Source organism: Rhinopithecus roxellana, chromosome 7, assembly GCF_007565055.1.
Source record: "Rhinopithecus roxellana isolate Shanxi Qingling chromosome 7, ASM756505v1, whole genome shotgun sequence".
Lineage (NCBI taxonomy): Eukaryota > Metazoa > Chordata > Mammalia > Primates > Cercopithecidae > Rhinopithecus > Rhinopithecus roxellana.
In genome coordinates, this window is record NC_044555.1 from 100,857,314 (window position 1) to 100,870,587 (window position 13,274).

Below are 13,274 nucleotides of genomic sequence, written 5' to 3' on the forward strand. Positions count from 1 at the left end.
GGAAAGAGGTTAGGCGTGAAAATCCGGGGATCATGAGGCTGTCAGTGGAGCTTAGACGCTTGCCAGGGGATGCCATCACTCCGGGGCAGGACATGCAGTGAAACAGGAAGTGGGCTAAGGATGGAACCTGGGAACCTTGACACAGATGGGCTGAAGAATGAGAAACCCATGAGAAAGATGGAAAAAGAATAGCCAGGGAGATTGGAAGAAAACCCGGAGGGTGTGGTGCCACAGCAGCCAACGGAGGAAAGAGTTAAGGAGGGAGGGAACACGGGAGTTGTTAGTACTTTAGAGGCAGGTAGGAAGTTGATGGTAGAGAATAGTTCAGTGTGACTGGGCTTTGGCACATCATGGAGGAGTGGCAGGAGATGAGCCCAGAAAGGCCATTCGGGCCCTTATGCAAGGAACCTTGGTCACCAGGCTAAGGAGTTAAGGCTTTATTTTGTAGGAAAGGAAGAATCATTGAGGGGTTTCCAATAGGAGTAACATGGTCAGATCAAGGTGTTTCAGAAAGTTCAGGCTTAGGCAATGTGGAGGACGCTGTGGAGGAGGCAATGGCTCATTGAAGTGATGTAAAGTGGCTTTTGGGCTGTGAAAGAAGACACTGTCTTCCAACATCTTTAGTAGGTAAAATTGAGACGCCTTGAAAATGCTGGTTAATACTCATTGAGCACTGTTCTAAGTGCTTACGTGAATGATCTTAATTCTCACAACCAACCTATGAGGTACATTAACATCATTTTATGCCTAAGGAAGCAGGAACAGAGAGATAAAGTAATGTGCTGAACAGAGCTAGTAAGTGGCAAAGCCTAGATTCAAACTCAGGTGGTTTGGCTCTAACCCACACTCTTAACTTCAGTGTTGTTTTGCCTTGATTAGATGTGGGGAGTGAGGGGGCTGTCAGTTAGCATCAGGTTCAGCTGTGAGTTATTAGCCATCCAAAATAACGTATGGACTTTCTGTCCCATCATCTCCACCATGTGACACTTGTCCTCTGGTCATTACATTTATGTTTCACGCAGTAAAATACTGGGTAGGGAGAAGGGGAGAACAGATATTGGGGAACAACAGAAGTCTCTGCTGTAAGAGAAATCCCAGGACGCTGACATTTGCATGGAGGACGATATTGCCACAAATTGAAGTGGTGACCACAGGAAACCTGTTAAACCTTTATCATTTGACAGTTTCTTTTCCCAGAGTCCTTCCTTTGCCCTGGAAATGAACCCCTCTGTGACTCTGGTGCGCTGTTCCTCTCCTGTCCAGCCATTCAGTGCTCGTGAGAGCTTCCAATCACATTACCTGTCTCCCTGGCCACAGTTGATTCGATTGGTTGAGGTGTGGCATGTGGACTAGGTCAGGACAATCAGAATGTTTTTCTTCGATTTTTAAAAATTTAATTGAGGGAAAATATTGCCTCTTGGTTTTGTGGCACAGCTAGGAGATGTGTGGCCAGAAACTGCTGGCAACCCATTTTACAGCCACGGGGAGGAAACTTGTTTCAGAGAATGAAGTGAACTTACAGGATGAGCAATTGAAAGATTCCTGTTCATGTTTGAGTCTCTGATTGTACTTGTCCTTGAGGCTCATCTACTTATGATTATGTGAAACTTCCAGTAAATTAACTCTTTGGCCCAAATGGTATTTCTGTTACTTGGAATCAGTAAAGTCCTAATTAAACCTGTGTTCAAATAGGTAATTCTGGAATCACTGTAGATGTGTTTAGGGTCTCTGTGTGTGTTGGGGGAGTCATAGTAAATAGTAACCAGAAGCAGGGAGGCAATTTTTGAGACTGTTTTAATGGTCTACATGAAAAACAGTAAGAATCTGAACTAAGACAGTGTTGGTGGGTGCTGTAGGTCCTGGCCAGGCTTGCCACTCCCAGTCTTTTCTATCTTCTAGACTGTGAACCAGCCACCCACCTCTATGGGCTGCTCATCTTTACATGGTTGCAGTACAGCTGGTCACTATTCATTATGAGCATATTTTCCTCTGTGTCCTTGGGAATCATTATAATAGCTGGTTAAAAATTCCTGTCTGCTAATTCTAACATGTCAGTCATCTCAGGGTCGGTCTTTATTGATTGCCTTTTTTCTTTGGTATAGGTTACATTTTCCTGTTTCCCATAGGAAACATGTTCAATCATTTTGACTTTTCTCAAACAATGTTCAGTCATTTTGACTTGTCTCCTGGATATTGCAGAGGACATGTTCTAGAGAAACTGGATTCCATTATATCCCTCTGAAAAATATTGATGTTTTTGTTTTAGCAGCATTTAACTTGACTAAACTCGAATTCCATGCTCTGTCTCCCTCATGGCAGGCAGCAACCGAAGTCTCTAGTCAGTTCTTTTAGTCTTATACAGACTGTTTGGAGACTGTCCCATGAATGCATAATTCAGAGGTCGGCCAGAGATTTGGGTAGAGTTTATACACAGAATTCAGGACTCTGCCTATCTGGCTGTCTCCATTCCAAGATTTTATCCCCACAGTTTTCAGCTGCTGTGGAAACTCTGAACTCTGTCCTCTTGTCTTCAAGTCAGTAAGGTTCACCCATCAGGGAACTGATTGGGGCCTACCCTGTGGTTCAAAGTCTTAAAAATGGGAATCTCATCTAGTTTTGATCTCTTCTTTTAAATGTAGATCGTCCTCTAGTTTCTGCCTGCCTTGGGTTGCTTGTCAATACTTGCAGGTAATTAAAAAACAAATTGTACAGAGTGTATAGTTGTTACATCTGAAGGAGGATGGGTTTGATAGGAGCTATTTGGTCATTTACTAGAAGCCAGAATCTGTCTGGTCACTGTGATATAACCTGTGGTGTGTGTAGCCACGATGTGCTGGCAATGTATTAAGAAATTGTACACACAATCTGGATGTGAGATCCAGATGATGAGGCTTAATTAAGGCAGTTTTTATAATCACACTAAATGCGATGATATTTCAGGATGGCATGTTCAGGGGTATAAGGAGCTTGATTAGCCAATAAGCCCCCACTTGGGGCTTCCCAGGAACTGAAGTAACCTCACCCTAGAGGTTACCGAAAGGCAACATCCCACTGCTACCAACTTGAGTGCTTCTCCCCATGTGGAGTTTAACTCATTAAATATCTCCTGTCCTGATATCTCTAGATCACCTCTGCTTTATAAAAAAAGGTGTTTGAGTTTATTATAGTAAATGTTAATTTCTATATGGTTTACAGATGAGAATGATGAACTGAGACCCCATCTAGTCCTCTGCCAGGGACCTAGTATTTAGGATGGAGAGGAATAGATAAATTGACAAGCTTTTTAGCAAGCTGAATGGTTGGGGATCAGTGACAAACTGTATTCAGTATAATAGGAGAGATGGTAGAGTTAAGGATGACTTCCAAGTTTCAGCCTTGGGCATCTAGGCAGGTGGTAAATACAGGAGAGAAAAGACAAGGAAGAGAGCATGTGTAAGGAAGATGAATTAAGCTTTGGCTGTTTGAAGTACCCGCTGGACATCTAGGTGAGTACATGAGATTCTGGATCACTGGAGAGAAGTCTGGGATGGAGATATATATTGAGGAACCACCAGTAGTTAAGTGATAGATGAGGCTATAGGTGTACTTGATATAACTAGGTAGCATATGCAGAGTGAGAAGAGAACTGATAGCAAAGCCCAGTAGATAAGGGGAGAGCCGGCCGGGCGCGGTGGCTCAAGCCTGTAATCCCAGCACTTTGGGAGGCCGAGACAGGCGGATCACGAGGTCAGGAGATCGAGACCATCCTGGCTAACACAGTGAAACCCCGTCTCTACTGAAAAATACAAAAAATTAGCCGGGCGAGGTGGCGGGCGCCTGTAGTCCCAGCTACTCGGGAGGCTGAGGCAGGAGAATGGCGTAAACCCGGGAGGCGGAGCTTGCAGTGAGCTGAGATCCGGCCACTGCACTCCAGCCCGGGCGACAGAGCAAGACTCCGTCTCAAAAAAAAAAAAAAAAAAAAAAAAGATAAGGGGAGAGCCTAAGAAATAAGTCACTTTAGGAGACTGAGGAAAAGACAAGGAAAGGTGATATACAGAAGCTAGGGGAGGAGAATTTCAAGAAGGAATTTAGTGGTCAATAGGGTCCAATTCCAAAAAAAAATACAAAAACAAAAAACAAATAAAAACAAACAAACAAAAAACAAACAAAACAAGTACTGACAGACATCTATTGGATTTAACAGCTAAGACATCTGTCTTTACCTCAAAGATTACAATTTCAGTGGAGTGATGGGGAATGCAGCGGTTTGAGGAGTACATGGGGGCGGTAGTCTGTAACGTGACTCCTATCAACCAAGCCTCCAAGTAACTGTACCTCTGTGTAGTCCCTCTACTGTTGAATCTGGTGGGCCCTGTACCAAAGTTTAACTGAAAGAATGCAGGGAATTAATGCTGCTTGACTTCCAAGGGTAGGTTTTAAGAATCCTGTAACTGTTGACTTGGTCTTTTGGTCCCTCAGGAACCATGTAAGAAGTCTGACTGCCCTGCTGGAGAAACCAAATGGAGAGGTCCAGAGACAACATGGAGAGAGAGCGCACAGCCCAGCTGAGCCCAGCTTTCCAGTTATCCCCACCAATGCGCCACACATATGAAGGAAGTCATCTTGGTCCCTCCAAAACAACCTAGCCAGCCAGCTGGATACCACTGAGTGACCTCAGTAGATGGCACATGGGACAGCAGAATTATCTAGTGAGCTTTGCCCACATTCCTCACCCACACAGTCGTGAGTATAATTAAATGATTATTGTTTTAAGCCCCAAGTTTTGGGGTGGTTTATTATACAGCAGAATATAACTGGAACATTGGGCATTGAAGTAGTGGAAACCATACGTGCACGTTATATTTCCGTTAAACTTGGAAAGATCTGATGTAGTGGGAGGGTCACATAAGATCGAGGGAGAATTTTTATGAAGATGACAGAGACTTGGGAGTGTGCCTATGCTGATGAGGAAGAGTTAGGAGAAAGAGAATGTTGAAGATGGGGAAGAGAGAGGAGATGGCTGATGCATGAGGTTTATGAGAAGGTAAGGGAAGGAATGAAATGCAAAACTCTGCTGGAGAGACTGATCTTGCATACAAGGATAGTGGGATGCTTCACCTTGTAAAATAGGAAGTGTCTGCCTGCTTCCTGTTCTTTAAAAATGTCAAGCATATCCATGTACTAGAGTGGAGAGAATATATGAAGGTTAGTTGGACAGTACTGGATCTCCTAAGGATTATTTGACTGAGGCCCTTTCTCTAGACTGCTGACTTAACCCAGGCTGGAGTTAAGTGATTGGAATCCACACCCTTAGAACAGAATCCAAGTTACCTTCTGCTAAAGCCATACATGCACGTTGAAACCACACTTCCACAGAGTCAGCTGGTCTGCGCTCAGTGGGCTCTCAAAATAATACAGGGTTCCATTGCCTCTGACCCAGAGGTTCTCTCCAAGAGAAAGAGCTATTGATGTTACAATTCTGCCTGTCACTGTCCCTGTTATAGCAGGGAGTGCGTACTGGATTAGTACCCCCCAGGAGGATGTGTGGTAGGTTGGGTTGGTGGTGGATGGCAGTTTGTCCCAAAATGTCACTTGAAGTTCACCTTTGACAGCTGCAGACTTCTGCATGCTGGTAAGGAATTAAAGAAAGTGGAAATGCAATGAAGTCCAAAATAAACCACTTTACAAAACTTTATCTTATGGAAAATTGCAAACATACACAAAATTAGACTAGTGAAATTAATCCCCATATACCTATCATCCAGCTTTAACAATTACAATTTCTGCTCATCATTTGAATGACACACACACACATATTTGTGTGGATATATATATATGTGTCTGTAGTTTTATATATATAAATAAAACTACATATATATAGTTATATATATAGTTGATTCTTATATATATAAATGTAGTTATATATATACACATATATAAAAAGTTGATTCTTATTACTCACAGATTTCATATTTGCAAGTTCACTTACTTCAAACTTATCTGTAACCCCAAATCGATACTTGCAGTGCTTTCAATAGTCATTCATAGACCTGCACAGAGTGGCAAAACAATTTAGTTGTCAGGCACTCAATATTCCCAGCTGAGGTTAGAAAAGGCGATGTTCTTGTTTCTGCTCTCATACTGTAAGCAAGTGTTCTTTTCATAGTTGATTTAGTGATATTTTTATGGCTTTTGTTGGTGATTTCGCTGTTTAAAATGGCCCCCAATCATAGTGCTGAAGTACCGTCTAGTGTTTCTAAGAGCCAGAAGGCAGTGATGTTCCCTATAGGGGAAAATACATGTGTTCGACAGGCTTCCATTAGGCACGATTTATAACGCTGTTTGCTGTGAGTTCAATGTTAATAAATCAGCAACACAGTACATCCAGAAAAAGGAATAGGAAATTTGCCAATCTATGTGTGAAGACACTCTGTATGGTGCTAAAGTAACATCTTTAGTGTGTGATGAAGCTATGGAATAAATGGAAAAGCAGCAAAGTTTGTAGATTCGTGAGATAACTACTGATTAGAAAAAGCATAGTGGACAGCATGGTTGTGAGGCTTTTGAAAACCAAAGAAATTTATGGTTATGTTAACCCAGGATCAGGAAAATGTTAAACCCTTCTTGGCTAGTGGTTTACTATAAAATACTGCATATAATGTATTATTTTAAGAAATATATATTAAAGATGGTGTCTTTAGACAAAAGCATACATAAAACAAGGTTGTGTGTATTGATCATTTTAAGGAATGCAACGAGAGGCTCCCAGGAACCTAAACCTGTATTTCCACGAGGAGCAGTGGCTTGGTATTTGGTAATTCATTGGTTAAGGTGACTTTATAGAATATAACTGCCACAAATAATCAACTATATGTACATGGGTATGTGTGTGTGTGTGTGTGTCTGTGGCTGTGTATGTGTATGTGTGTGTTTTGGAGTACTTTAATGCAAATTGCTGACATCTTAACATTTTATCTGAAAATGTTTCAATATGTCTAACATATTGGTTCTTAAAGTGTGGTGTGAGGAGTCCTGGAGACACCTGAGACTGAGACCCTTTCAGGTGACTGGGAAATCCTTTTTCCAACTACGTATCTCCATGAGGTTGGATTTGTCTTCATATGATTTATCCAAAACAGCATGTTACAACATTAAATGCAGAAGCAAATACGAGAATCTAGCTGTCTTGTACTGAGGCAGACATTTAAGAGATTTTCAGAAATGTAAAACATTCCTAAAATCTTTGTTTATGAAAATGCAATTATTTTAATAAAATTTTATTTACAATAATCAGTGGATTTATTATTTTAAATGCATTAATACCTATTTTAATTGCAGTTTTGATTTCTAATATAATAAATATTGATCTGTAACCTACATTAGCAAAAGCTCTTTAGGGTCTAAAAGTACTAATATTTTCACCATGTGTATATAATTTTTATTTGTAAATATTAAAATAACTGTCACTTAAGAAAACATAATAATGCTCTTTACAAAGAAGCACTGATACACTTCTTTTTAGCACTGTTTGTAAAACTTGTCAAAAGGAGGAGGAATTTTTAAACTACCCCAGCTGTGCATAGAAGACAGCTAACACAGGAAAAACAAGTCTAGCAAAGAAATTCGCTAAGGCTACTTTCTGCCACCCTGGAATCCCACAGTAGTTTTTTTGTTTTCTGTTTTTTTTTTTTTTTTTTTTTTTTTTTTGAGACAGAGTCTAGCTCTGTCACCCAGGCTGGAGTGCAGTGGCATGATCTCGGCTCACTGCAACCTCCACCTCACCAGTTCAAGCCATTCTTGTGCTTCAGCCTCCCGAGTAGCTGCGATTACAGGCATGTGCCACCATGCCCAACTCATTTTTGTATTTTTATTAGACACTCAGTTTCATCATATTGGCCAGCCTGGTCTCGAACTCCTGACCTGAAATGATCTGCCCACTTTGGCCTCCTAAAGTGCTGGGATTATAGGCATGAGCCACCACACCAGGCTCCACACTAGTTATTTTAAAAAATTATTTAAAAATAATTATAGAGTCACAAGGAAGTTGCAAAAGTACATAGAGTCCCATGTACCTGAAACCACGCTTCCTCTAATGGTAGCACCTTACGTTATTATAGTACAATATCAAATTCAGGAAATTATTACAAGATTGTTAACTAGAATATAGACCTAATTTTCACCATTTTACATGCATTTGTATGTGTGTGTGTTTTTCTGTGTGGTCTTATCCCATGTATAGATTTAACAACCACCACAGTCATGATATAAAACTGTTCAATGACCTCCCTTGTGCTTCCCCTTCATAATCATACCCACTCTGCCCCATCCTTGCTCCCTGGCAATGATTAATCTGTTCTGTATCTCTACAATTTTCTAATTTCGAGAATGTTACATAAATAGAGTCCTATACTATGTAGTCTTTCGGGATTGACGTTCTTCACCAAATGTAATCCTTTTGAGTTGCATCTGGGTTGTTGTGTGTATCAGTAGTTTGTTCCAGCTCAATAGTATTCCCTTGGGTGGATAGACCAGAATTTCTTTATCCAATTACTACTTGATGGACATTTGGGTTGTTTCCTGGTTTTGCAATTACAGATAAAGCTGCTGTTAACATCAGCATGCAGGTTTTTGTGTGACTATAAGTTTTCATTTCTCTGGGATAAATGCCCAAGAGTGCATTTGCAGGGTCATATGATAAGTACACGTTTAGTCTCATAGGAAATTGCCAGAATGATTTCCAGAGCCTTACCATTTTATATTCCTAACATCATTGTATGAGAGATTCATTTTTTCCGCATCCTTGTGAACATTTGGTATTACTGTTTTTTATTTTAGCCATTCGTATAGGTGTACAATGATACCTTAGCTTATTGTGGTTTTAATTTGCATTAGTGACTAATGATGTTGAACATGTTTTTCATGTTCTTTGCCATCTGTGTATTCTTTTTGGTGAAATTCTGTTCATATATTGCTCATTTTCTAATGGAATCTATTTTTTACTTTTTTGTTGGAGACAGGGTCTCACTCTGTCACCCAGATTGAGTGCAGTGGTGCAATCATGTCTCACTGAAGCTTTGATGTGGACTCAAGTGATCCTCCTGCCTCAGCCTCCTGAGTACCCAGGACCACAGATGTGCACCATCATACCTGACTAATGTTTTAATTTTTTTAGAGATAGGATGTCACTATGTTGCCCAGGCTTGTCTCAAACCCCTGGCCTCAAGTGATCCTCTGACCTCAGCCTCCCAAAGTGCTGGGAATACAGGTGTGAGCCACTGTGCCAAGCTTTTTAATGGAATCTTTATGTCTTTTTTACTGTTGAATTTTGAGAGTTTCTTTTCCTCTTCTATTTCCTCCTAACAAGTGCTTTTGCCCAGACTGGAGTGCAGTGACGTGATCATAGCTCAAACTCCTGGGCTAAAACGATCCTCCCACCTCAGCCTCCCAAGTAGCTAAGACTGCAGGCATGTGCCACCACACCTGGCTAATTTTTAATTTTTTTTTTTTTTTTTTTTGTAGAGGCTGGGTCTCGTAATGTTGCCTAGGTTGGTCTCAAACTCCTGGCCCCAAGTCATCCTCTCGCCTCAACCTCCCAAAGTACTGGGATTACAGGCATGAGCCACCATGCTGGGCCAGCTTGTGTATATCTATGAAAAATCCCTCTGGGATTTTGATAGTAATCAGGTTAAATCTATAGATAACTTTGGGGAAGATTGACATCTTTATTATATTGAGTTTTGCAGTCACTGAGCACTGTGTGTACCTCCATGTTTTCAGATCTTTGCTAGCTTTCTTTCATCAAGTTTTACGGAAAGGGATGGATGTACTTATGAACTCTCAGTGGCTTCATCCTGGCAGAGAACAGGAATGCTGCTTGCTCTGTGAACTCTGCAGCCTCAGTGTCCTCATTTGGGGTGACAGCTCCCTCATAAGGTCATTGTAAAGATTTAAGGAGATGCTGAATGCCCAAGTCCTGCCTCCAGCATATGTGCTTTTCTCCTTAATTTCCCACTCATTACCTTTTGGGCCTTGAGTTTTCATCTGTGAACCCACATAGGATAATAGTGGGACCGACTTCCAAGGGGTTGTTGTGAGGAATGGGTATGAGAATTCAAGTAAAGCACCAAAGAGACTGCCAGACACAGTAGGGGTACCATAAGCAGTAGCTGTTATTACCATATGATTGTAGTGAGGTGAAACTGTAATTTCTTCCTTTCACTGAGAGAAAACTCTCAAGCAGCTGGTCCAAAGAGCATAAGCAGCACAAGGCCAAGTAGCAGGATGTTGCTGAAAGTTTGGGACAGCGGAGAGGGTTTATTTTAGCACAGCAGACAATACGAAATAGAGTCTCAGAACCATGTACCTGCTATGACCCAACTTTTTTTTTTTTTTTTTTTTTTTTTTTGAGACGGAGTCTCGCTCTGTCACCCAGGCTGGAGTGCAGTGGCCGGATCTCAGCTCACTGCAAGCTCCGCCTCCCGGGTTCCCGCCATTCTCCTGCCTCAGCCTCCCGAGTAGCTGGGACTACAGGCGCCCGCCACCTCACCCAGCTAGTTTTTTGTATTTTTAGTAGAGACGGGGTTTCACCGTGTTAGCCAGGATGGTCTCGATCTCCTGACCTCGTGATCCACCCGTCTCGGCCTCCCAAAGTGCTGGGATTACAGGCTTGAGCCACCGCGCCCGGCCTGCTATGACCCAACTTTTATAGAAAAAGAACAAGAATAGATACGTTTGTGTTTGTGTAAAAGCATCATCTGGAAGAACACACCCCAGACCAGACTGTGGGGAGCTGGGGAACTTTCACTTCTACTTTTTCCCCTATCTGTGAAAGGTGTTTTTTGGGCTGGGCATGGTGACTCACACCTGTAATTCCAGCACTTTGGGAGGCCGAAGCGGGCAGATCACTTGAGGTCAAGAGTTTGAGACCAGCCTGGCCAACATGGCAAAACCCCTTCTCTACTAAAAATACAAACATTAGCTGGGCATGGTGGTGTGTGCCTGTAATCCCAGCTACTAGGGAGACTGAGGCAATAGAATCTCTTGAAACCAGGAGGTGGAGGTTGCAGTGAGCCAAGATCATGCCACTGCACTCCAGCCTGGGCTACAATGAGACTTTGTCTCAAAAAAAAAAAAAAAAAAAAAAAAAAGTTACTTCTTTTTAGTTGAGCATGTGCTACACTAAACAATGTTACAATAAATTTTTTAATTGAATTTATTTTTATTTTGAGATAGGGTCTTGCTTTGTCACCCAGGCTGGAGTGTAGTGGCATGATCATAGCTCACTGCAGCCTCAACTTCCTGGGCTCAAATGATCCTCCTGCCTCAGTTCCCCAAGCAGCTAGGACTACAGGCATGTGCCACTATGCCTGGCTAATTTTTTCATTTTTATTTTTTGTAGAGATGGGGTATTGCTGGGTTGCCCAGGTTGGTCTCGAACTCTTGGCTTCAGCAATCCTCCGAAGCCTCCCAAAGTGCTGGGATTACAGGCATGAGCCACTGTGCCTGGCCAGAAATTGTTTTGAAAGGATAACCAGTAAAACATTAACCAATTTACAAGAGAAAAACAACCCCATCAAAAAGTAGGCAAAGGATATGAACAGACACTTCTCAAAAGAAGACATTTATGCGGCCAACAAACATGAAAAAATGCTCATCATCACTGGTCATTAGAGAAATACAAATCAAAACTACAATGAAATACCATCGCATGCCAGGTAGAATGGCGATCATTAAAAAGTCAGGAAACAACATATGCTGGCGAGGCTGTGGAGAAATAGGAACACTTTTACACTGTTGGTGGGAGTGTAAATTAGTGCAACCATTGTGGAAGACAGTGTGGCGATTCCTCAAGGATCTAGAACCAGAAATACCATTTGACCTAGCAATCCCATTACTGTGTATATACCCAAAGGATTATAAATCATTCTACTATAAAGACACATGCACATATATGTTTATTGCGGCACTATTCATAATAGCAAAATCTTGGAACCAACCCAAATGCCCATCAATGATAGACTGGATAAAGAAAATGTGGCTAGACCAATAGCAGGCTCTGAAATTGAGGCAACAATTAATAGCCTACCCACCAAAAAAAGTCCAGGACCAGATGGATTCACAGCTGAATTCTACCAGAGGTACAAGGAGGAGCTGGTACCATTCCTTCTGAAACTATTCCAATCAATAGAAAAAGAGGGAATCCTCCCTAACTCATTTTATGAGGCCAACATCATCCTGATACCAAAGCCTGGCAGAGACACATCAAAAAAAGAGAATTTTAGACCAATATCCCTGATGAACATTGATGCAAAAATTCTCAATAAAATACTGGCAAACCGGATTCAGCAGCACATCAAAAAGCTTATCCACCATGATCAAGTGGGCTTCATCCCTGGGATGCAAGGCTGGTTCAACATTCGCAAATCAATAAACGTAATCCAGCATATAAACAGAACCAAAGACAAGAACCACATGATTGTCTCAATAGATGCAGAAAAGGCTTTTGACAAAATTCAACAGCCCTTCATGCTAAAAACGCTCAATAAATTCCGTATTGATGGAACGTACCTCAAAATAATAAGAGCTATTTATGACAAACCCACAGCTAATATCATACTGAATGGGCAAAAACTGGAAAAATTCCCTTTGAAAACTGGCACAAGACAGGGATGCCCTCTCTCACCACTCCTATTCAACATAGTGTTGGAAGTTCTGGCTAGGGCAATCAGGCAAGAGAAAGAAATCAAGGGTATCCAGTTAGGAAAAGAAGAAGTCAAATTGTCCCTGTTTGCAGATGACATGATTGTATATTTAGAAAACCCCATCGTCTCAGCCCAAAATCTCCTTAAGCTGATAAGCAACTTCAGCAAAGTCTCAGGATACAAAATTAATGTGCAAAAATCACAAGCATTCTTATACACCAGTAACAGACAAGCAGAGAGCCAAATCAGGAATGAACTTCCATTCACAATTGCTTCAAAGAGAATCAAATACCTAGGAATCCAGCTTACAAGGGATGTAAAGGACCTCTTCAAGGAGAACTACAAACCACTGCTCAGTGAAATAAAAGAGGACACAAACAAATGGAAGAACATACCATGCTCATGGATAGGAAGAATCAATATCGTGAAAATGGCCATACTCCCCAAGGTTATTTATAGATTCAATGCCATCCCCATCAAGCTACCAATGAGTTTCTTCACAGAATTGGAAAAAACTGCTTTAAAGTTCATATGGAACCAAAAAAGGGCCCGCATTGCCAAGACAATCCTAAGTCAAAAGGACAAAGCTGGAGG

At 41.5% G+C, this 13,274-nt stretch overlaps 1 protein-coding gene across 2 annotated transcripts in view; it reads left to right on the forward strand.

The window, feature by feature from the left end:
- Positions 1-13,274, forward strand: part of LOC104670019 (solute carrier family 25 member 53) — a 58,793-nt gene that overhangs the window by 21,343 nt on the left and 24,176 nt on the right. For both annotated transcript variants that reach the window (XM_030934386.1, XM_030934384.1), the window contains exon 2: positions 4,459-4,722. In XM_030934386.1, the coding sequence (XP_030790246.1) occupies positions 4,661-4,722 (62 nt within the window). In that variant the 5' untranslated portion in view covers positions 4,459-4,660. The remainder of the gene's footprint in view (positions 1-4,458; positions 4,723-13,274) is intronic.